Source organism: Muscardinus avellanarius, assembly GCF_963383645.1.
Source record: "Muscardinus avellanarius genome assembly, chromosome: 4".
NCBI classification, from domain to species: Eukaryota; Metazoa; Chordata; class Mammalia; order Rodentia; family Gliridae; genus Muscardinus; species Muscardinus avellanarius.
Genome location: NC_137789.1, coordinates 39,790,647 through 39,816,087, shown reverse-complemented (window position 1 = coordinate 39,816,087; position 25,441 = coordinate 39,790,647). Strand labels below are relative to the sequence as shown.

Sequence of the window (25,441 nt, the reverse complement as noted above, 5' to 3'; positions counted from 1 at the left end):
TTCTTCACAGAGTTGGGTATCAGAAATTAAAAGAGAAGACAATAGAATTCACTTCCACGAAACAGAAACATTTCCAGGAACAAAAGATCATTGGCCTCCAGTTCGTGGCTCAAACAGCCACCTCCACCTGGGCAAGGTGGGCTTCTGGCGGCGGGCAGGCAGGAGAGGGCCGTGGCCACGGAGCCATCTCATCTTGGCAGAGCTGCCCAAGTGCGGGTCCTCCAGAGGACAGAGGTGTTTTCAGGGTGTAAAGACACCAGAGTAGGCTCCATCTCATCCCTTGGGAATTAAAACAAGCGGGATTTTCCTTGAAGACTTAAGTCTTGGGTTTATTCCCTTCCTTCACAGTTCTTTTCTTTTCTTTGCTTTTTGTAGTGCTGGGGATGGAACCCAGGGGCATTCTACATCCGAGCTACACCCTCAGCCCTATTTTTCATTTTTTATTTTGAAACAGGGTCTCACTGAGTTGCAAAGGGCCTCACTAAGTAGCTGAGGCTGGCTGCGAGCCATGATCCTCCGGTCTCGGCCTCCCGAATGCTGGGGTTACAAGCGTGCGCCACCACGCCCGGCCCTTCATAGTTCCTTTGGTGTCCTCTTTTGCCATCTTCCATGAGCACATAAGGTCTCATTCAGTGTGTGAAACTGTCAGTATAAGTACAGTGGATATGTCTTATTATTTTATTTAACTAGTTAGAGATTTAAGATGGTTGACAGAAGCCGGGTGTGGTGGCGCACACTTGTAATCCCAGCATTTGGGAGGCTGAGACCAGAGGATCGCGGATGGCGGACAGCCTCAGCTACTTAGTGAGGCCCTCTGCAACTCAGTGAGACCTGGTTTCAAAATAAAGAATAAGAAATAGGGCAGGGAGTGTAGCTCAGAGGTTGAATGCCCCTGGGTTCCATCCCCAGTCCCACAAATAAAAAAAAAAAAAATGGTAGACAGAGGCCAGGCATGGTGGCCTCCCCTCCCTCCCTCTTTCCCTCCCTCCCTCTCTTCCTTCTTGTCTTCCTTCTTTTCTCTTTACTCTTCTTTTTCTTCATTTACTTGGAAGGCAAAGACAGGAGGATCGAAGGTTCGAGGACATCCTCAGCTGTCAAATAGTGAGACTCTCACCAACCTAGCAAGATCCTGTTTCCAAATAAGAAATATATCAGAAGCCGGGTGTGGTAGCACACGCATGTAATCTCAGCATTTGGGAGGCTGAGACAGGAGAATCATGGCTTGTGGACAGCCTCAGTTACTTAGTGAGGCCCTGTGCAACTCAGTGAGACCCTGTTTCAAAAATAAAGAATAAAAAATAGGGTTGGGAGTGTAGCTCGGAGGCAGAATATCCCTGCATTCCACCCCTAGTACTGTACAAAAAAAGAAATATATTGGGCTAGAGGTATAACTCAAAGGTAGAATGAGTACTGAGGGTTGAACCAAAAAATAAAATGGTAGACAGATACTCTCAAGTGCTTACGGATGTTATTCCTCTTTATAGCACGTTTGTTTTTCTTTTATCCTCATATTTCTGTGTTTGCTCACCATTTTGTCATGTAGACTTTTTTTTTGTGTGTGTAGCACTGGATATTGAACCCAGGGGCACTCTACCTGTGAGCTGTACCTCCAGCCCTATTATATTTTATTTTATTTATTTATTTTGGTGGTACTAGGGGTAAAACCCAGAGGCTTTCTACCTCCGGGCTATACTCCCAGACCTATTTTTATATTTTATGTGTAAACAGCGTCTCACTAAGTTGCTGAGAGCCTCACTCAGTAGCTGAGGCTGGCTTCAAACCTGTGCGATCCTCCTGTCTCAGCCTTCCAAGCGCGGGGATTACAAGCGTGCGCCACCATGCCCAGCCCTATTTTATTTTGAAACGGCGTCTCACTTAGTTGCAGAGAGCCTCACTAAGTAACTGCAGCTCTCCGCAACCCTGCGATCCTCCTGTCTCAGCCTAGTACTGGGATTACAAGTATGCGCCACCACAGCTGGCTTAGACTTTTCCTTTTGAACCCATGGGTTCCACAGAGAAAAGGCCTGTTGGAGTTCCAGGTCTATCTACCTAAGTCCAGGTTGAAATGGGCCTCTCGGCTTCCAGCTGACGTGACTTCTGACCCAAGTTGAGCAACATCTTTTCATTCTCGGTTAATCATTCTTGCTATTCTTGTCTTTGAATCCTCAATTTATTTTTTAAAACCTCCATAACCTTCATCACTCTGCTTTCTGATAATTTACCTTCCCGGGCTTTTTTTTTTAAAACCCCTATTAAATAGAATCATGCAGGTAACAGAGGACATCACTACCTGTAATCAGAGAATTCATATTTAGTAACTGAGCACTATGTGCTAATTTGGAATAGTATTTAGACTTTGCCCTCAAGGACCTTACAATACATTGTGGTAGACTAATTAATGGTACAGAGGTTATCAAAGTTCTTTTCGGGATCCTTGAAGCCCAGGGAGTCAAAAAAAATCAGTGCTATGCTACCTCCTTCCTCCCCTCCTTCCCTCCTTTCTTTCCTTCCTTCCTTTTCTCTTCACTCATCTTCTTCTTCCTCTCTCTCTCTTAATCTCCCCTCTTTATTTCTGCAAAAGTTTCTCACTATGTGACCCAGGCTGGCCTGGACCTTCTGGCCCAAACAACACTCTTGTCTCATCCTCCCAAGTAGCTAGGACTCCAGGTAGGTGCGTACCACTATACCTGGCAATTCTAGTTTTAAAATGTTAATTCTTTGTCTTTTTCAGTGTATTGACATTAGTACATCAGTAAAACTGCTGGCATCATAAAAATACCTTTGATGAAAGAACAAAATATTTACTTTCTTAAATCTTGGGGGGATATGTTTTTAGTGTTTTGTGTGAAAGAATGGGAAGTATGTGGAAAGCGCTGAAAGCAGTCTGAAAAGTGATTTGTTATCTTAAGCAAAGCATATGTGAGCTGGGCGTGGGCGTGACGGTGCAGGCCTCTAATCCCAGGACTTGGAAAGCAGAGATAGGCAGATTGTACATTCAAGGCCAATCTCTGCAAGTAAGTGAGGCCCTCAGCTCTGTGTATGTTTTGTGTGTATGTTTTACTGGGAATTGAACCTCGCAGGGGCATTCTACCTCTGAACTATTCCTCCAGCCCTATTTTATTTTTATTTTGAAACAGGCCTCACTAAATACCTGAGGCTGGCCACGAACCCAGATCCTCCTGTCTCAGCCTCCCAAGTGCTGGGATTACAGGTGTGTGGCACTGTGCCCAGCTCCCATCTCCTTGTGAGACCTGAAGGGAGGATTCCTCCCTGCTCTTCCAGTTTCCAGCAGTGCCAGGCACTTCTTGGCTTGTGTGCAACATTCTAATCTCTAGCTCCACCTTCGTGCTGCCAGCTTCCCTCTGAGCCAGTTTCTTATCTCCCTTTCATAAAGATGGCAACCATATTGGATTAGGGTGCACCCTAATTACCTCATATTAACATGGTTACACCTGCAAAGACCCTATTTCCAAAATGAGGTCCCATTCACAAGTACCAGGGATTAGAACTTTACCATTTTGTGTGGTGGGAGAGGTGTAATTCAACTAAAGAACTTTGTCTATAAGTAGGAAAACAAGTCTAAGCTCAAATGATACTTCTGAAGCGTGCATAGCACTCCTTCACACTTCTTCCTAGAGATTCTCAGTCATCTATTAGCGAACACAAACTTAGTGACAGTAAAGACATGTGATGATGAACAACACATGAGCACCTACTTTTTATCATAAGTTCTGGTTTGTTTTTGCAGTACTGGGAATGGAACCCAGGGGCATTCTACCTGAGTGACACCCCCAGCCCTATTTTTTTTATTTATTCTGAAACAGGGTCTCACTGAGTTGCAAAGGGCCTCACTAAGTAGCTGAGGCTATCTGCGAGCAATGACCTTCCTGTCTCAGCCTCCCAAATATTGGGATTAAAAGTGTGCACCACCATGCCCAGCTTCATATTATACTGTTATATTATTCTGTTATACTCCACGTGGAGAACGTGCCTTTGTACCCCATCCTCAGCCTGGGCCTGGGACTTAAACTGGGCCACTTTACACCATGCGAGTGCTTGGTTAGGGGTGGGCACATGTCGCGTGAGCTAGCCAATAGAGCCCATCCCTGAGATTTCTCTAGCTGAAGGCAGAAAGAACACTCACTGTTTCCTCTCTGAGGGAGAGGCTGTGAGATTATGATTATAATCCCAGGCCACTGTTTCCTACTACATGGAGAAAGCAAGCAGCTGTAAAGGACATGAGACTGTAGGCAGAGAAGAACAGAGATTGGGTGAGTAGAGAAGGAATGAGAGAGAAGGGCAAAGGGATCCCTTTATCTGCAGTACTCCGCCCTCTCATCAGCTTCATCATATAAACCTATACTTTATTCTTTTATGATCTAATTAGTTTAGGTTGGGTATCTCTCATTGCAACCAAACCTATCTGACTAATATAGCAAACTAGTTATTCTTGTTTCTCCAATGCCTAAGGTGTGTGTGTGTGTGTGTGTGTGTGTGTGTGTGTGTGTGTGTAGTACTGGGGGTGGAACCCAGGAGCTTTCTACCCCTGGGCCACATTCCCAGCCCTATTTTCTATTTTATTTGGAAACAGAGTCTCACTAATTTGCTGAGAGCCTCACTGAGTAGCTGAACCTGGCTTCGAACCTGTGGGATCCTCCTGTCTCAGCCTCCCAGGTACTGGGATTAAAAGCGTGAGCCAGCCAGGCGTGGTGGCACAGGCTTGTAATCCCTGCGCTTAGGAGACTGAGACAGGAGGATCGTACAGATTCGAAGCCAGCCTCAGCTACTTAGTGAGACCCTGTTTCCAAATAAAATATTTTTAAAAATAGGTCTGGGAGTATAGCCCAGAGGTAGAAAGCCTCTGGGTTCCACCCCCCAGTACCACCAACAAAAAATAAAAATAATAAATAAAAGCATGCACTACCATGCCCGGCCAATGCCTAGGTTTTATTTATTTATTTATTTATTTATTTATTTTTTTTTTGTGGTACTGGGGGTGGAACCCAGAGGCTTTCTACCTCTGGGCTATACTCCTAGACCTATTTTATATTTTATTTGGAAACAGGGTCTCACTAAGTTGCTGAGAGCCTCACTAAGTAGCTGAGGCTGGCTTCGAACCCGTGCAATCCTCTTGTCTCAGCCTCCCAAGTGCGGGGATTACAAGCATGTGCCACCACGCCCGGCGTCAATGCCTAGGTTTTAAAAGAGTAAATCGGCCAGATGTGGTAGCACAGGCCTGGAATTCCAGCAGTTGGGAGGCTGAGACAGGAGAATCACAGATTCAAAGCCAGCCTCAAAAATTTAGCAAGGCTTTCAGCAACTTAGTTTGCAAATAAAAAATAAAATAGAGCTGGGGGTGTATATCAGATGTAGAATGCCCCAGGTTCAGTTGCCAGTACCACAAAAACAAAAACAAAAAGAATAGATCAGAGAGTTGAACATTTTTATCATATAAAAGTCATTAATAATCATGTGAGTTTTCTGTGTGTGTGTGTGTGTGTGTGTGTGTGTGCTCAAAAGCCTATAGATTGTTCACTGAATTAGCTATAAATTTAAAATCCTTTCTCTTGCCTGTTATGTGATACAACTGAGCTGATATAATTGTATGTTATAACTTCAAGGCACAATTTTTCTGGTCCTTTCCATTTGTACGTCTTAATCAATACTCTACATTCCATTTACAGTAAAACATAATCATAGGCTAATTATTTCTCAATAAAATATGATTTCATTCTTTCAGGAAAAATATTCTAAAAGTGGAACTGCTAAAAAGAAAATTCCAAGGGATTATGCAGAGTGGGATAAGTATGTTTTATATGTCTTTATATAAATTTTGTCTCTGAAAAGGTTTTTACCATTAAATACTATAATACATTTTTTTGTGTGTTGGGGTCTAAGGGATGGAACCCATGGGTATTCTACCTATGAGCTATACCCCCAGCCCTATTTTTTTTTTATTCCTTATTTTGAAACAGGGTTTCACTGAGTTGTGCAGGGCCTAAGTAAGGTGAGGCTGTCTGCAAACTGAGATCCTCTGGTCTCAGCCTTCCAAATTCTGGAATTACAAGTATGTACCACCACACCTGGCTAAATACTATAATAAATTTAAAATAATCACTATAAACCTAAACATCTCAGGAGTACCAAATTATTTTAGTAGATTACTAACAATATGTAGTCTAAACACTTTCGATTTTTTTTTTTTTTTCAGTACTGGGAATAGAATCCAGGGGCATTCTGCCTCCGAGCTATACCCTCAACCCGATAATTTTATTCTTTTTTTTTTTTTTTTTCGGTATTGGGGATGGAACCCAGGGGCATTCTACCTCTGAGCTACACCCTCAGCCCTACTTTTTATTCTTTACTTTGAAACAAGGTCTCACTAAGTTGCAGAGAGCCTCACTAAGTAGCTGAGGCTGGCCATGAACTTGTGATCCTCCTGTCTCAGCCTCCCAAGCGCAGGGATTACAAGTGTGCGCCACCACGCCCAGTGTCTTAAGCATTTTGGATTAAGAGATATTCATCTTATAATACAAATAGAATTCAATAATAGATTTTATTTTCTGCTTATACTATATTCTTTCATCTTTTTTTATTTAAGATTTGATGTTGAAAAGGAATGTTCAAAAATTGATGAAGATTACAAAGAAAAGACTGTAGTAGACAACAAATCACATCTGTCTAAAATTGAGAAAACAGTAAACACAGCAGGTAATAGGGGAAATAAAGATAAGTAAGTAGTCTTTGTTTATAAAATTAAATGAAAACTATTAGTATAGAAGACATTGTCTTTGAGTGCTTCAGATTTCCATTAAAAGTAGTGTTTGGATAGTTTTCTGAGGTTGATCCCCCTAACAAATTTATTTTTTAACTACTTATTTTATGTGAATATGGTCATACTAATTAAATATAAGTTTTCAAAATATAAGTATTTTTTCTTATCATAATTTTTTTTTAGAAAATCCTATTTTTAAAATTTTTGTGGTACTGGGGATTGAACCAAGGGGTGTTCTACCTCTGAGCTACACCCCTAGCCCTTATTTTTATTTTTGTGTGTGGTACTGGGGATAGAAACCAGGGGCTTTCTATCTCTGGGCTACATGCCCAGATTTATTTTGTTTTGTATTTTACTGGGAAACAGGGTTTCACTACATGGCTAGGAGCCTCCTCACTAAGTAGCTGAGACTGACTTTGAACCTGCACAATTTTCCTGTCTCAGCCTCCCAAGTACTAGGATTGCAACTGCGGGCCAGCACGCCTGGCCTATTTTATTGTTTTGAAACAGGATTTTGTTAGGTTACTGAGAGTTTTTCTACATTGCTGAGAATGTCCTTAAACCTGTGATCTACCTGTCTCAGCTTCCCAAGAAATGGGATTATAGGTGTGCACCACCGCACCTAGCAGAAAATTCTATATCTTTTGCCTCATGACAAAAAGATGAGGCAGTTTTTTATTTGAAATCCATAGATGACCTTTAACATAAAAATCTATAAATTCTCAAAATTATGAATGATTGAAAAAGGAAAACAAATTGTTAAACTTAGGAAACCTTTAGTTTAGTTTATTCTGTTTTCTACTTCAGTAAAATAAGCACTTCCCAGGGGCGGGGAGAGGGGACCAGGGTATGGCTCAGTGGAAGTGCTTGCCTGGCATGTTTGCGGTCCCGGCACTGCAAAAAAAAAAAAAAAAAAAAAAAAAAAGCACACTTGTTTGGAAACGTCTCAAACATTACACTACATTTTATTTTTTCACATATAGCAGATAATATTTATCTCTAGGTCTAACTGAGAAGGAAAGGGGTTTTCTTGCTCTTCGTGAAAAAGAAAAAGGCAACGAAGCTTTCAACTCAGGAGATTATGAAGAGGCCATCATGTATTACACAAGGTGAGCAGATTTTTGTTGTGGTTTAAACTTGCCATTTTTAGAAAGGAATAACGTTTTAACGTTGAAGTGATATACGTAAGCTAAATGGCTGTGTTGGAATCACTTACGATGTTGCTCTTATCCCCGTTCACTTGTGTCTGTGTTGCTTTTCAATGCTTTCTCAAGCTGCTCAGCTTCCACTGCCTCCATCTTTGACAGAAGACCTAGCTTTCCCACTTTACAGAGAGAATAGAAACATTCTGAAAGGAACTGGACAGAAAGTCTACATAGCATACAGGTTAAGAATTTGGAGATCAGATGAAAAAGGAAATCCTACAGAGGAGTAAACAAGGCAACCTAAAGGAGGAGAAAGGAGGGGGGAAGAGGAAAATCTCTAAAACACACAATGTACTTCAACATATCGAAGTCAACCACTAAGCCAAGCAGGGGAAGGAGGGACAGGGAGGAAATGGGGTGGGAATTGGGTAGGGGTTAAATCAGTGATTTGTATAAGTTTTTTACCCCAATATGATATATGAATATAATGCACCAATAAAAAATTTTAAAAAATAAGTTCTATACCCCCCAAAATTGGAGACCGGTATGGTGGTGCATGCTTGTAATTCCAGCATCAGGGAGGTTGAGACGGGAGGACTGGGTTCAAGGACAGCCTCAGCTACTTAATTTAGTGAGGCCCTCTGCAATTTAGTGAGACCCTGTCTCAAAATAAAGAATAAAAAATATGGCTGGCGGTATAGCTTGGAGGTAGAATGGCCCTGGATTCAATCCCTAGTACCACAAAAAAGATAATAAATAATGATAGTGCATAAATACATTTTCCTCTAGAACTTAACCCACGCCTTACTTTATCAGAGAACGTTTCCCTAACCTCTCAGACTAGGTTAAATCTTCACCGTACTCCGTCTACCCTCCCCCAGTTTATATAGGCTCTTTCAGCAATGTTACCACTCCTTGGTAGCATATGTCAAAGCTACAGTAAATCTGTGTGAATTTAGCTGGGCGTGGTGGCGCACACTTGTAATCCCCGCGCTTGGGAGGCTGAGACAGGAGGATCGCGCAGGTTCGAAGCCAGCCTCGGCTACTTAGTGAGGCTCTCAGCAACTTAGTGAGACCCTGTTTCCAAATAAAGTATAAAATAGGTCTGGGAGTATAGTCCAGAGGTAGAAGGCCCCTGGGTTCCACCCCCCAGTACCACCAAAAAATAAAAAATAAAATAAACAAATAAATCTGTATGAATTTATACCAACTGAAATATAAGCAGGGTAGAACCCTGTTGTCCAATTTTTTTTTGTTTTCTTTTTTGTGTGTTTTTTTTACACATTTGTAACTTTGATGCCTAGCAAAGTACCTAGATCATAGTAGGTATTCAATAAAGACATAAATTTTTGAAGTTTTTACAGTCTGTGAAAAGTGTAGGAAAAACCTCAAATATTGTTACAGATAAACTGTGCTCATAAAATCACTAATGCCACCTTAGAATTAAACTTCGTATAGCCGGGCATGGTGGCGCACACTTGTAATCCCCGCGCTTGGGAGGCAGAGACAGGAGGATCGCACAGGTTCGAAGCCAGCCGCGCGCTGGTTTAGAAGACCCTGTTTCCAAATAAAAATGTAAAAATAGGTCTGGGAGTGTAGCCCGGAGGTAGAAGGGCTTCCAGGAACCCCAGTACCACCAAAAAAAAAAAAAAAAAAAATGTATAATCTTCCTTCTACCTTTGTAAGAAAGGTGTGTGTGTGTGTGTGTGTGTGTGTGTGTGTGTGTGTGTGTGTGTGTGGTGCTGGGGAGGAACATTCTACCTCCAAGCTACACCCCCAGCCCTATTTTTTATTCTTTATTTTGAAACAAGGTCTCACTAAGTAGCTGAGGCTGGCTGTGAACCCGGATCCTGCTGACTCAGCCTCCCAAATGCTGGGATTACAAGCATGTGCCACCATGTGCTGAGTAAGAAAGATTTTTTAGAGACACACACAGAGAAGTTTCTCTAAAGAAATGTCTCTGAAAAAGTCTGTGTGTCTACAGAAGTTTGTCTCTGAGTGTGTAAGTGAACACAGGTGAGAGGGTATGTGGTGAACGTTCCCTCAGTGCAGTCTCCCGTGTTCAGGAAGGTGGCTGTCAGCACTGAGGCAGGTGGCTGACACTATTTCTCTCTTCTTGGTTTTCACTAGTAGAGATCCTCTTTTCTATTACAGGGAGCAGCATTGTCTTTATCTTCTGTTGAGAAGTCATAGTGTTGACTGCATTTTTTTTTCTCCCTTGGTACTAGAAAAATTATTCCCAAGGAGTCAAAGAATGTTACTGAAATTTAATGCTTTTTTTAAAAAAAAAAAAAGAAGATCTATAGATATTTAAATTCCTATGTCAAGCCAGGCATGGTGGTGCATGCCTGTATTCCCAGTACTTGAGAGATAGGAGAATCATAGGTTCAACGCCAGCCTCAGCAAATTAGTGAGGCCCTCAACAACCCAACAAGATCCTCTTTCCAAATGAAAAATAAAATAAAGCTGGGGGTGTAGCTCAGAGGTAGAATGCCCCTGGGTTCAATCCTCAGCACCACACACAAAATAAATTCTTATGTCACCTCGAAAGCCTCTGTTAACTTTAAGCAAACTATTTAAGCATCTATCTAGATACAGATTTTCTATGTAAAATAGTATTTTATTACTTTTGATGGTTTAGTGTTAGTTTGAGAGGTTGCCATCACAAAGTACCACAGATTGAGGAGCTTAGGCTAGAAAAGCTAACCTTCTCATAGCTCTGGAGTCGCAAGCTTGAGGCCGAGGTGCAGGCAGGGCTGGTTTCTTCTGAGGCCGCTCTCCTGGGCCTACAGGTGTCAGTCTTCTGCTGTGTTTACACGGTGTGTGGACACGTGTCTGAATCTCCTCTTCCTATAATGGCAGCAGGGCCCACATCAGTGACCTCATTTTAACTTAATAACCTTTTGTCTGTTTTGTTTTGTTTTTTAGTAGTACTTGGAAATGAATCCAAGGTGCTCTGCCTCCAAGCTACACCCCCTGCCCTTTTTGTTTTGTTTTGTTTTGAAACAGGGTCTCACTGAGGTGCAGAGGGCCTCACTAAGTAGCTGAGGCTGGCTTACAACCTGCGATCCTCTTGTCCCAGCCTCCCTAGTAATGGGATCACAGGTGTGTGCCACCAGTCCCAGTTTAATAACCTCTTTAATGTCCCTGTTTTCAAATATATTCACATTCAGAGGTTACTGGGGGGTTAAGACTTTTTCTTTTTTTTTTTTTTTTTTTTTTTTTTTTGGTGGTACTGGGGTTCCTGGAAACCCTTCTACCTCCAGGCTACACTCCCAGACCTATTTTATATTTTTAATTGGAAACAGTGTCTCTTAAGCCAGCCAGGGAGGCTGGCTTCAAACCAGCGCAATCCTCCTGTCTCTGCCTCCCAAATGCGGGAATTACAAGCGTGCGCCACCACGCCTGGCAAGACTTCAAAGTTTAACTTTTTTGAGGGACACAGTTCAATGCATGCACAGGCTATAATTGTGGCATTTATGACTTTAGCCAAGTTCTCTCTATTTTCTTTTTTTCTGTAATACTGGGATGGAACCCAGGGCCCTTCTACCTCTGGGCTACACTCCCAGACCTATTTTATATTTTATTTGGAAACAGGGTCTCACTGAGTTGTTAAGAACCTCACTAAGTAGCTGAGACTGGCTTCGAACTGTGTAATCCTCGTGTCTCAGCCCCCCAAGCTCTGGGATTACAAGTGTGCGCCACCACGCCTGGCTGAGTTCTATTTTTTTTGGGGGGGGGGTTGTCTGGGGATGAAATCCAGGGGCATTTGGCCTCCGAACTATACCCCCTGCCCTATTTTGTATTTTTTATTTTTATCTACAACTTCACTAAGTTGCACAGGGCCTCATTAAGTAGCTGGCTTTGAACCCTCCTGTCTCAGCCTCCCAAATGCTGGGATTACAAGCATGCGCCACTATGCCCAGCTTTGAGTTCTCTCTATTCTAACATTGACTTTAGGCATATTTGTTTCTAATAAGTTCCTCTCCTACAGGAGTATATCAGCCCTTCCCACCATCGCTGCCTATAACAATCGCGCTCAAGCAGAGATCAAACTGCAGAACTGGACTAATGCTTTCCAGGATTGTGAAAAGGTCTTGGAGTTAGAACCTGGAAACATAAAGGGTAAAATATTCACTGAATGCTTTTACATTCATAGCAGAGTTTGTTAAATACCATTTGTAGATACTTGATACATTTATATTAAGAATATTTCAAACTCAGTTACTTTTCATTTTAAATTTAAGTCAAAAATTAAGTCCCTGATTATTTGTACTGAAGTATCTTATAATTCCCGCCAGGCATGGTGGTGCACGCTTGTAATCCCCGCACTTGGGAGGCTGAGACAGGAGGATCGCACAGGTTCGAGGCCAGCCTTAGCTACTTAGTGAGGCTTTCAGCAACTTAGTGAGATCCTGTTTCCAAATAATATATAAAAAAGGTATGGGAGTATAACCCAGAGGTAGAAAGCCTCTTGGTTCTACCCCCAGTACCACCAAAAAAAAAAAAAAAAAAAAAGGAAGTAGTTTATAATTCCAAAATATTGAATCAGATGTTGGGATTAGGGGAATCAGATCAAAGATATACAGAAACTCTCTGTACTGTCTTTGCCACTTTTCTGTAACTACCAAATTATCCCAAAGAAGTTAAAAAAAAGAAAAAAGGTAATTGTTATTTCCTTTTGGAAATCTGAATAGCAACAGCAGTAGCTGAAGTATACTTAAAACACAGTGTTTAAATTTTGATTAGAGTTATGATAAGAATAATTTAGGTTTTCAAGGCTAAATCTAAGACTAAAGAAAGTTGATTAAATTTATAACTTTGTTTTTAAAATATGTCAGATATAAATATCTCACTTTTCAGATTTACTAAGCCTGCTTTTCCCAAAATATTGACTTATTATAATAAATTTTCTCATTATCTAATGGAAAATGATGGGACCAGAAAGGCATTTATTTTTAGTATTAAATAATTATATGATTATGCCAATCCTAAAAAATCTGATGCAAATTACCAAAGTACTCAATTTCTGAACCCAGCTAACTTATTACAATGCTATCAGTTCTTTATGCTTAGTTACTCTTCCAATCACTTTAGGATGGCTAAGGAAATTTCACTAAGGTACCATATTCTGAGCTAGATGTTGGTCAGTAGAATTTCAATGAGGGATTTTCTAAGTTCTCAAGAAGTGATGGTAAAAAAAATTAGTGATACTTAGTAAAAGAAAAACACTGTTCAGTGAAGATCTTCCCAGGCCTGCAGCGCAGTGTGGAGCCTGTGAAGGGGGAAGTATGGAGTCTCTCAGCTGGAGGGGGATCTAGTGGCCGAGGCAGCCAGTGGGGCCAGGTTGTTAGAGGAGACAGTTGCCGGGTGCAGCTCCTTCTGTTTACTACAGGACCATTTTCTATCCATTCAACTTGAAAATGGGGCTACATGACTTTTGTATGATTGCATCCTACAGTGTTTGGTACTGTTATTATTTTTCTACTTGCAAAATAGTTATAACCATAATGCCATATGTTAAAAACAGGACTTTTATTTTGGTAATTTTTCAGCTCTCTTGCGCCGTGCCACTACATATAAACACCAGAATAAGCTCCAGGAGGCTGTAGAAGATTTGAGGAAAGTGCTGCATGTTGAACCTGATAATGATTTGGCCAAGGTAAGTACAGAAAGTGATTTGTCACCTAGTTCTATAATTTCCTGTTTCTGAGTTTATGTAAAAATGGTATCAATCTTGCTGAATAAATTATGTTGAGGATTAGGTCTCAGCTTTAAAAAGTGGGTTTCTGCCGGGCGTGGTGGCGCACACTTGTAATTCCAGTACTTGGGAGGCTGAGACAGGAGGATCCAGGTTCACGACTAGCCTCAGCTACTTAGTGAGGCCCTCCACAGCTTAGTGAGACCCTGTTTCAAAATAAAGAATAAAATTGGGCTGGAGATGTAGCTCAGAGGTAATATGCCCCTGGGTTTAATCTTCAGTACCGCAAAAAATTTAAAAAATTAAAAAGATTAAAAAAATAAAAAGTGGGTTTCTTAGCTGAGCATGGGGGTGCACACTTCTAATTCCAATACTTGGCAGGCTGAGACAGGAGAATCACAGATTTGCAGCCAGTCTCAGGAACTTAGTGAGATCTTATTTCAAAATGAAAAATTAAAAAATGGCTGTCAGGTGTAGTAGTATAGCTTGGAGGTAGAATGCCTGGGTTCAATCTTCAGTACCAAAAAAAAAAAAAAGTCTGCAAAAGTATAAACCTACCAATACAGGACAGATACTAAATTTTTCTCTTTCCCGTAGTGCTGCAGGTGATGCTTTCCTCTGAATTAACCTCACTTTATTATGCAGAATGACATAGATTTTTCCTCGGTGGGATTGATGAGGGGTGGGCTCCATGGCCACAGAAGAGTGTTTTTGTCTGAGGCTAAAATGGTAAACCTATTGCTGCCTGACTTAGTGGAGTCTGACTATGCAATTAAAGGGATCTGTATTAAAGCCTAAAGAGTAGGGGCAAGTTTCAGGGACTGTGAAGGGTCTGAGGTTTCACTCTCCTTGCAAATTACCAAAGGGGCTCAGCAGAGGACACCGGATATTCTGGGTAAGACCCAAAGGACTTTGTTAGTCATGAGTCACGGCCCACCAAGCTGATGATCTTCACAGTCACGACGGCTCCTTCTTGTTCCCGAGTGAGGCAGAATGATCCAGGTGGATTTCGCACACTCAGTGGGGGTGTGTGGGGACTGAGGAAGCAGAAGTTTAGGAAACCCCTTTTATGATGGGCTAGAAGCAATTGCTCAAAATCTGCTTCAGAGTGGAATACCATCTTTATTATACTGGAGAGCAAACAGCCTTGCCCTGTCTGCTAGAGGGAGATGCTATTTCTATTCTCCAGGGCTATTCTCAGTACAAGCATACTTACAGATAGTCAAGAACAAAGGTAACATAATGCCTCTCTGTTCACAATACCGTCAGAAATGGGAGAAAAGCATGGTGAACTGCCTTCCAAAGGTCAGTTGCCCCTAAATTTTAACACACACACCTATTGGGTTATCTACTGCTCTCTCCCTGTATTTCCTTTGAATAATAGTTGTATTGATTAAATGTTAATTTAACAAAATTATAAATCACACACACACACACACACACACACACATATATATATATATATATATATATATATATATATATATTTTTTTTTTTTTTTTTTTTTTTTGGTGGTACTGAGGGTGGAACCCAGAGGCTTTTCTACCTCCAGGTTACTATACTCCCAGACCCATTTTATATTTTATTTGGGAACAGGGTCTCACTAAGTTGCTGAGAGCCTCACTAAGTAGCTGAGGCTGGCTTCAAACCTGTGCAATTCTCCTGTCTCAGCCTCCCAAGCGCGGGGATTACAAGCGTGCGTCACTACGCCCGACATTAAAGAAATATTTTAAAAAAGAGAAACTACCTTTAATTGTAATACCCAACACAATTTTATGTTTACATATTTATTTTGAGGCCTTATCCAAATGCATTTTTGTCATAACTACATGAAAACACTAACTCAAAATGGTTCATATGCCTTGTGAATGTGAAATATGTAATAACAGTTCTAGAAGAGAACATAGGAGAAAATCTTTATGACCTTTTTTTAGACAAATATTTCTTGCATGTGACACAAAAGGCACAAGCCATAAAAGAAAGGGTTGAGAACTTTATAAAATTAAAAATTTCTACTTTTTGAAAGGCATTGTTAGAAAAATAAAAAGATAAGAGCAGAGCGTGGTGATGCATACTTGTAATCCTAACATTTAGGAGACTGAGACGTGAGAATCATGGTTCATGGACAGCTTCAGATACTATTTAGTGAGACCCTGTTTCAAAATAAAGAATAAAAAATAGGGCTGAGGGTGTAGATTGGAGGTAGAATGGCCCTGGGTTCCATTTTCAGTACTGCAAGAAGAAGAAGAAGAAGAAGAAGAAGAAGAAGAAGGAGGAGGAGGAGGAGGAGGAGGAGGAGGAGGAGGAGGAGGAGGAGGAGGAGGAGAAGGGGAAGGGGAGATGATAAGCCACACATTGAAAGAAAATATTTGCAAATCATATATTCAAAAGAGGACTTGTATCAAAAATACATTAAAAATTATTAAAACTGAAGCCAGGCATGGTGACGTACGCTTGTAATCTCAGCATTTGGGAGACTGAGACAGGAGGATTGTGTAGGTCTGAAGCCAGCCTCAGTTACTTAGGCCCTTTGCAACTCAGTGAGACCCTGTTTCAAAATAAAGTGGGGTGTTGGTCAGAGGTAGAATGCCCCTGGGTTTCATCCCCAGTTCCGCCAAAAAAAAAAAAAAATCAAAACTGAAAAATAAAACAAACAGCTAAGTTAAAAATAAGCAATTCTTTGTGGGTTTTTTTTTTTTTTTTTGAGGTTTCAACCCAGGGCCTTGTGCATGCTACTCAGGCACTCTACTACTAAGCTATATCCCCAGCCCCGTGCAAAACATTTGATCTGATACTTTACTAATAAAGAGATACACAGATGGAAAATAAGCACATGAAAAGATGCTCAATAACATTAGTCATTAGAGAAATGTAAATTTAAATCTACAATGAGATGAAAATGACTGTCCATACCAGTTGTTGGTGAAGATGTAGAGGAACGAAATCTCTTGGGAATATAAAATGCCATTTTTTTTTTTTTTGGAAAAGCATTTGATGGCTGGATAGATTCACACATGATCCAGCCATTCTACTTTTAGGTTACACAAGAAAAATGTAGTCATATGTCCTTACAAAGACTTTTTTAAATTTATTTTTTTATATTATGTGGAATATATTGAAAATGTCATACATTCAGACTGTGCTTGGTGCCCTCTCCCCCTACTTTCCCTCCCCCTCCCAACAATGAGTGTCCAGGTTAACCATGCTATATTTGTAATAAAACTGAAAGCTGCCTAAAATGTATATTGGTAGGTGAATGGGTAAACAATTGGCTATATTCTACAATAGGATACTATTAATCAAAGCTGGCTCTGCGCACCTGTAATGCCAGTACTTGGAGGGATGAGACAGGAGGATCACAGGTTCAAGGCCAGCCTCAGCAATTTAGGGAGACCCTGTTTCAAAATAAAATATTAATAAAAGGTCTAGTAGTATAGTTCAAAGGTAGAATGACCCTGGGTTCAATCCCAAGTACTCTTCCCCCCAAAATACTACTCAGCAAAAAAAAAAAAAGAAAAAATAGACTATTGATTCATACAGTAGCATGGGATAATTTTAAAATAATTATGCTGAGTGAAAGAAGTTGGGCAAAGAATAGGCATAGAGTATATGACTATAAACACAAACTGGCCTATCACAATAGAAATAATGGTGACTAAGGAGAGAGTAATGTTACAAAGAGATGGGAAGAAATGTTTGGGAGTGATGGATATGTTTATTATTATGTCAAAACCTTCAACTTGTGCACTTTATGGACATTTTTGTGTCAATTATACCTCATTAAAACTGTTAAAAATGAGCCTGGTGTGGTGGCGCGCGCTTGTAATCCCCGGGCTTGGGAGGCAGAGACAGGAGGATTGCGCAGGTTGGAAGCCAGATGCACTGGCTTAAGAGACCCTGTTTCCAAAAATAAAATGTTGAACTTGCCACAGAAGTATGTTCTACTGAACCCTCAAAAACAAATACCCCAAACCGGGCATGGTGGCGCATGCTTGTAATCCCCGCGCTTGGGAGGCTGAGACAGGAGGATCACACAGGTTCAAAGCTGGCTCAGCTACTTAGTGAGGCTCCCAGCAACTGAGTGAGACCCTGTTTCCAAATAAAGTATAAAATAGGTCTGGGAGTGTAGCCCGGAGGTAGAAAGCCACTGGGTTCCACCCCTAGTACCACCAAAAAAAAAAAAAAAAAAAAAAAAAAAAACCCACAAAAAAACAAATACCCCTCTCCCATGGCATGATTTCATTTGTATAAAACTATTTGGCTACATATCTTCTTGTGTGTGCGTATGTGTATCTATACCATCTGGGAAGATTATCAGAATGTAAATAGTGTTTTCTGAATAGCAGGATCTCAGGTGAGTTTTTTCTTTCTTTCTTTTTTTTTTTTTACATTTTTTTTATACATTTTTTTTTACTCTAGGGTTTTTGTTTGTTTGTTTTTTGGTGGGACTGAGGTTTCTGGGAACCCTTCTACCTCCGGGCTACACTCCCAGACCTATTATATATATATATGTATTTTTATTTGGAAACAGGGTCTCTTAAGCCAGCGAGGCTGGCCTGAGACCTGCGCGATCCTCCGGTCTCTGCCTCCCAAGCGTCGCCGGGTGTTTGTTTAGTTTTACAGCAAATGTGTACAGTTATCATCAGATAAAACAATAAAGTTTGTTTTAAAGGAAAAAACTACCATCATAAAGAGTTATTTTTAACTTTACTCATTTATCTTTACTCATTTAATATCTTACCATTCTTATCTAAAAGAATGGTTGTACATTTTTCTTTTTTTCTTTTTTCTTTTCTTTTTTTTTTTTTTTTTTGATGGTACAGGGAATTGAATTCAGGAGCTCTCTGCCTCAGAGCTATACCCCCAGCCATATTTAATTTTTTTATTTTGAAACAAGGCCAGAGGGCCTCACTAAGTAGCTAAGGCTGGTCACAAACTGTGATCCTCCTGTCTCGCCCTCTCAAGTACTGGAATTACAGGCATGTACCACTACACCTGGTTGTATTTTTTATTAAAATAAAAATTTTCATTAATTTAGTGATTATGTTGCAGAAAACCTTGTCAGAAGTTGAAACAGATCTGAAAAATTCTGAACCTGCATCTAAGACTCAAACCAGAGGGAAAAGGATGGTTATCCAGGAAGTAGAAAACTCCGAAGACGAAGCCGGAAAGGGAAGTGGAAAGAAATGTGAAAATGGCGACGGAGATAAGAGTAAAATGTCTTTGCTATTTGGGTTATGCACAAAAGTACCTGATTATATAATGAGCTACTTCAGTTTTTCTATCTGTATGGAATTTTTTTTTTTTTTTTTTTTTTTTTTTGCAGTACTGGGGATGGAACCCAGGCGCATTCTACCTCTGAGCTACACCCCCAGCCCTATTTTTTATTCCTTATTTTTGAAACAGGGTCTCACTGAGTTGCAAAGGGCCTCGCTAAGTAGCTGAGGCTGGCTTCAAACTGTGACCCTCCTGTCTGAGCCTCCCGAATGCTGGGATTATAAACTTGTGCCACCACACCCGGCTTGTACAGAAATTCTTAATCTGCCAAATTTCTGGCTTTACTCTGCAGATCCAAAAGGAAGCGGGGCTCATTGTTTTCTTGATACGGCTTAATACAATCTTCCAAACCTGTTTTTCTCTAATTTGGCACTTTTTTTCTAGTGCTCAGTTTAATGTTCACCTAATTATCTAATTATCACCTTTAATATAAAGATCTGTGTCTATATGACACCAACATTTTGCAAATTCACCTTAAATCTTACTGCTAGGTGGTTGTATATATCCATTTGGTCGCAAACAAATGTGTTGGCTTCATATAGGGTTGGGGTGGGGGTGGGGTGGCCCATTTATATCCTTAAAGTGGCTGCATTGTTGGAAAATTACTACATATCCTCTCAAATTTTTTTCTTCTTTCTTTCACTCTCTCCCCTTTCTTTCTTTCTTTCTTTCTTCTTTCTTTTTGGTGTGTGTGTGTGATTAAGGGGATTGAACCCAGGGGCATTCTACCTCTGAGCTATATACCTAGCCCTACTTTTATATTTTATTTTGAAACAAGGTCTCACTAAGTTGCTGAGGGTCTTGCTAAACTGCTGGAGCTGGCCTTGAACCTGCAATCCTCCTCTCTCAGCCTCCCAAGTACTGGGATTACCAGCCTGCACCACCACACCCGTCTATTGAAAAACAAAAAACAAGCCGGGTGTGGCGGCACACACTTGTTATCCCCAGGCTTGGGAGCCAGAGACAGGAGGATCGCGCAGCTTCGAAGCCAGCCGCGCTTGTTTAGGAGACCCTGTTTCCAAATAAAATATAAAAAATAGGTGTCTGGGAGTGTAGCCAGAGGTAGAAGGGTTTCCAGGAACCCCAGTACCACCAAAAAGAAAAAAGAAAAAAGAAAAAAAGAAAAAAAACAGAGTCTAGCTAGTTTGCTGAGTCTTCACTAAGTTGCTGAAGCTATTTCCGAATCTGTTCTCCTACCTCAGCTTCAAGTACTGGGTTTATAGGTGTACACCACCATGACTGGCTACACATTTCTTAACATGCAAAAAAGAATAGCTTCAAACTGGGCGTGGTGGCGCCCGCTTGTAATCCCAGCATTTGGGAGGCTGAGACTGGAGGATTGCGGTTAGAGGCCACCCTCAGGCACTTAGTGAGGCACTTTTCAACTCAGTGAGACCCGGTTTCAAAATAAAGAATAAAAAATAGGGTCCGGGCGTGGTGGCACACACTTGTAATCCCCACGCACACTTGGGAGGTGAGACAGGAGGATCGCGCAGGTTCGAAGCCAGCCTTAGCTACTTACTTAGGCTCTCAGCAACTTAGTGAGGCCCTGTTTCCAAATAAAATATAAAATAGGTCTGGAGTATATAGCCCGGAGGTAGAAAGCCTCTGGGTTCCACCCCCAGTACCACAAAAAAAAAAAAAAAAAAAAAGAATAAAAAATAGGGCCCGGGCGTGGTGGCATACACTTGTAATCCCCATGTGCGCTTGAGAGGTGAGACAGGAGGATCGGGCAGGTTCCAAGCCAGCCGCGCGCACTGGCTTAAGAGACCCTGTTTCCAAATAAAAATATAAAAATAGGTCTGGGAGTGTAGCCCAGAGGTAGAAGGGTTTCCAGGAACCCCAGTACCACAAAAAAAAAAAAAAAAGAATAAAAACTAGGGCAGGGGGTGTAACTCAGAGGTCGAATGCCCCTGGGTTCCATCCCCAGACCAGCAAAAAAAAAAAAAAAAAAAAGAATGGCTTCAGTTTTTAAATGCATTTTAAAAGAATCACAGATAAAGCTTCATCTTCAAAAGGTAAAACAATGAAAGCTCTGCCAGCTATGAGGGGAAAGATCTGTGTACACACTGACCAGGGGATAAAAACTCTTCCCTCTTCTTGAGAATCCCTGAGCAACCACAGGGAAATATTAATTATTACATTGACTCTCAACTTGTAAGTAATCTAACAAAATATTTTAATTTTGAGAAATACAAAATGTTCATCTTACTGAACTTTAAAAAACAGACAATAGAGTGCTGGGCGTGGTGGCGCAGGTTTATAATCCCCGCGCTTGGGAGGCTGAGACAGGGGGATCGCACAGGTTCGAAGCCAGCCTCAGCTACTGAGTGAGGCTCTCAGCAATGTAGTGAGACCTTGTTTCCAGATGAAAAATAAAATAATTTTTATTATATATTTATTTTATCAAATTTGGAAACAAAGGTGTTGGCTTCACTTAGGGTTGGGGTGGGGGCCTCAAACCTGTGATCCTCCTATCTCAGCCTCCCAAGTACTGGGATTATAGCTGTCTGTCACTGCGCCCTGTTTATTCTTATTAATTATATCTTTCATAGACCAAAGTATTTTTATTTTGTTGGGGTAAAATTTATCCTTTTTATTTTGTATGTTACTAGGGATGGAACCTACAAGCATTCTACCTCTATCCCTGTTTTATTTTTTATTTGGAAACAAGGTCTCACTAAGTCTCTGAGGCTGGATGATGCAAACCTGCATCCTCCTTTGTTAAGCATGCACTTAACAATGATACATATTTGATGACTATTTTACCACAAGTCTTTTTGTCATATTACTAAAGTTTACATTTCTAGTCATTACAAAACACAAGTGACTTTTTTCTCTATATGCAACTGTAATATATAGTAGAGTAAAATGATAGGATGGCAATTATGAAGCAGTAAAACCAATTTCCTTTTTTTTTTTTTTTTTTTTTTTTTTGTGGTACTAGGGGTGGAACCCAGGTGCTTTTCTACCTCCAGGTATTACTCCCAGAGTTCAATCCCTAATACAATACTCCTATTTTTTATACTCTACTTGGAAACAGGGTCTCACTAAGTTGCTGAGAGCTTCACTAAGTAGCTGAGGCTGGCTTCGAACCTGTGCGATCCTCCTGTCTCAGCCTCCCAAGTGCTGGGATTACAAGTGTGCGCCACCACGCCTGGCTTAAAAATCAATTTTCTTAGATGTAAAAAATGATGCCTGGAATATAGAAATACATGGAATTAATAGACCAGTTTTGTGGAGAAATGACATTGTAACCATATGGAATTTGTGTGTGTGTGTGTGTGTGTGTGTATGGTAGGGAGGATAGAACCCAGGGGCATTCTACTTCCAAGCTACACCCCCAGCCCTATGTTTTAAGTTTTATTTTGAAACAGAGTCTCACTGAGTTGCAAAGGGTCTCACTAAATTGTAGCTGAGGCTTTCTGCAAATGGTGATCCTCTTGTCTCAGCCTCCCATATGCTGGGATTACAAGCATGTGCTACCATGCCCGGCTACCATATGGAATTTTCTAATCCATGAGCATAGTATGTCTGTTTGTTTAGGTATTCTTTGATTTCTTTCATGAACATTTTGTGGTTTTCAATATACAGACACTATTCATACTTTGATAGATTTATCTTTATATATTTCAACTTATTATAAATAGTATGTTAAGGTTTCACAAATTAAAATTTTAATTCATTTCTAGCATATAGAAATATGATTGATTTTTTTGTATGTTGACCTCATGTTGCAATCTTGCTTATTCATTTATGTGTTCAAGATTTCTTATTGTAGATTCTTTGGAATTTTCTTCTTAGATAACTGTGCTGTCTGCAAATAAGGGCAGTCTTATTTTCTCATGTTCAATCTCATCCCCTCCTCAATTAGATCTAGTTGATAATGGTGTTGCTCATATCTTTGAGGATTGTTTACTTGCATTTTTGATGGAGAGAAGAGTAGTACAGTCTACAGTTGTTGATTTGCCCATTTTTTCTTTTAGTTTTATCGGGTTTTTTCTCCATGCATTTGAGATACTTTATGTGGGTTTACAGTTGGATGGCTGTGTTTTGTTGGCCAATAGAGCCTTTCACCATTATGTAACATCGTTCTCGTCTCTGGTAGTTTTACTTTAAGTCTTCTTTGTCTGATATTAATATAGCCACTTTGTTCTTTTTTTGTGAGTAGGGGGGTCTGGGGATGGAACCCAGAGGCATTTGACCTCCAAGCTATGCCCCTGCCCACTTTTTTATTCTTTATTTTGAAACCGGGTCTCACTGAGTTGCAGAGGACCTCACTAAGTAGCTGAGGCTGTCTGTGAACCGCGATCCTCCAGGTCTCAGCCTCCCAAATGCTGGGATTACAAGCGTGCGCCACCACGCCCAGCTAATATAGTCACTTTGGCTCTCTTTGGACTAATATTTGCATAGTGCTCTTTTGTTTTTGCGGGTCTGGGGATGGAACCCAGGGGCATTCGACCTCCGAGCTACACCCTCTGCCCTATTTTTTATTCTTTATTTTGAAACCAGGGCTCACTGAGTTGCGGAGGGCCTCACTAAGTAGCTGAGGCTGTCCAGGATCCTCCTGCCCCAGCCTCCCCAGTGCTGCATAGTGCATTTTTTATCCTTTTGCTTTCACTTCTCTGAGTCTTGTTTTATCTATTCTTACTAATTCCTTTCTGTAACAGGTTTATTTATACCACCCATACTTAAATATTGATAGGTTGCATTTAGATATTTTTCTGTTTCTTTGTTTTTTTCCCCTACTGTTCCATTTTCCTGTTTTCTTTTGGAGTATTTTCATATTGTTTATTTTTTACTTATTTATGTAGCTGAGGTAGTATGGCTTGAACCCGGGGCCGTGCACATGGTGGGCAAATTCCCTCCACTGAGCTTCATCTTTATCCCCTTTTCATTTTCTTTTCTTTTCCTTTTTATGTTATCCAAAAATAACCTTTTTGTTTTGTTTTGGTACTAGGCATTTGACCCATGGGCATGCTTGCTTCCTCTTAGCTACACCCCAGCCATATTTTACTTTTTATTTTGTTTTATTTTATTTATTTATTTATTTATTTTTGGTGGTACCGGGGTTCCTGGAAGCTCTTCTACCTCCGGGCTACACTCCCAGACCTATTTTTTATAGTTTATTTGGAAACAGGGTCTCCTAAGCCAGCGCGGCTGGCTCCGAACCCGCGCGATCCTCCCGTCTCCGCCTCCCAAGCGCGGGGATGACAAGCTGCGCCACCACGCCCGGCTTTACTTTTTATTTTAAAACAGGTTTTAAGTTGCTGAGGATATCCCTAAGTGGCCAAGGCTGTCCTCAAATATATGATCCTCCTGTCTCAGCCTCCCAAATACTGGGATTATAGGCGTGCACCGCCATGCCCCGCTTTTACCATGTTAAGTGTAAAGTAAAAGCCTTAATAGCCTCCTTTTTCTCCTTCTTTACGTTGTAGTTATCATACTTATTAAATCCATATTTGTTGAAAACCCCATCAAGCAATGTTTCCTTTTAACCTTCCTAGTGTTTTAAAGAATCTAAGAGGAGACATTTACCATTTTTACTGTATCTCTTTCATTCCTGATGTTTCAAGTTTCCTTCTGATGTCTGTCTTTCTTTCTTTCCTTCCTTCTTTCTTTCTTTCTTTCTTTCTCTTTCTTTTTCTTTCCTTCCTTTTCTCTACACTTCTCTTCTTCTCCTCCTTTCTTCATTCTCTCTCTCTTCTTCCCTCCCTCCCTCCCTCCCTTCCTCACCTGTGCCTGGTAAGAAAGACCAGTGACCACACCTCTAGCACTCCTTAGCATTTCCTATAAAGAAAGCCAGCCAGAAATAAGAAATGAATTCTCCTAGTTTTTCTTCCTTGCAGATGTTTTCGGTTCACCTTCATTTCTGAAGGATGTGCTCACCAGCTGTATAATTCCCGGACTGACTGTGTGTGGGTTTGACAGTAGAAAAAACAGGGTGGAGTGTGTTTACTTCATCTTAACTAGAATTTCCCTCCCCATCCTGATTGTGTGTGGGGGCAGGATGATTAGCACATTTGAAGAACTATGGATGTGCTTTACAAATATTGTTTTATGTAATCCTTGACTAAGCTATAATTACCCAGACTTTTAAGGTGAGTTACTTGCCGTATTTGCACAGGTTAAGTCACGTGGTTGGGATATGGCCCAAGATCTACGTGACTCCAAAGTCCATAGTCCTAAGTCTTTTCTTTCTTTTTCTTTTTCCATCCATCCATCCTTTCTTCCTTCCTTCCTTCCTTCCTTTCTTTCTCTCTCTCTTTCTTTCTTTCTTTTCTTTCTTTCTTTGGTACTGGGGATTGAACCTGACACATTGTACTCTCAACTACACCGCCAGCCTGTTTTATTCTATATTTTGAAACAGGGTCTTGCTAAGTTGTTGAGGACATTGCTAAATTGCTGAGGCTGGCTTCCAGCCTGTGATTCTCCCATCTCCACCTCCCAAGTACTGAGATTACACATGTGTGCCACCATGTCCAGCTCAAAGTCTGTTGTTTTTCTTTTTTTTTTTTTTTTTGTGTGTGTATGTGGTTCTGG

General features: G+C 40.7%; 1 protein-coding gene across 1 annotated transcript in view; it reads left to right on the top strand.

Moving 5' to 3' along the window:
* Positions 1–25,441, top strand: part of SPAG1 (sperm associated antigen 1) — a gene marked incomplete at both ends in the record, with an annotated part of 67,714 nt that overhangs the window by 4,074 nt on the left and 38,199 nt on the right. Inside the window, 7 exons of the mRNA XM_080693730.1 lie at positions 11–136; positions 5,741–5,805; positions 6,602–6,711; positions 7,779–7,884; positions 11,915–12,045; positions 13,476–13,582; positions 18,674–18,833. Of these exons, the coding sequence (XP_080549856.1) occupies positions 11–136; positions 5,741–5,805; positions 6,602–6,711; positions 7,779–7,884; positions 11,915–12,045; positions 13,476–13,582; positions 18,674–18,833 (805 nt within the window). The remainder of the gene's footprint in view (positions 1–10; positions 137–5,740; positions 5,806–6,601; positions 6,712–7,778; positions 7,885–11,914; positions 12,046–13,475; positions 13,583–18,673; positions 18,834–25,441) is intronic.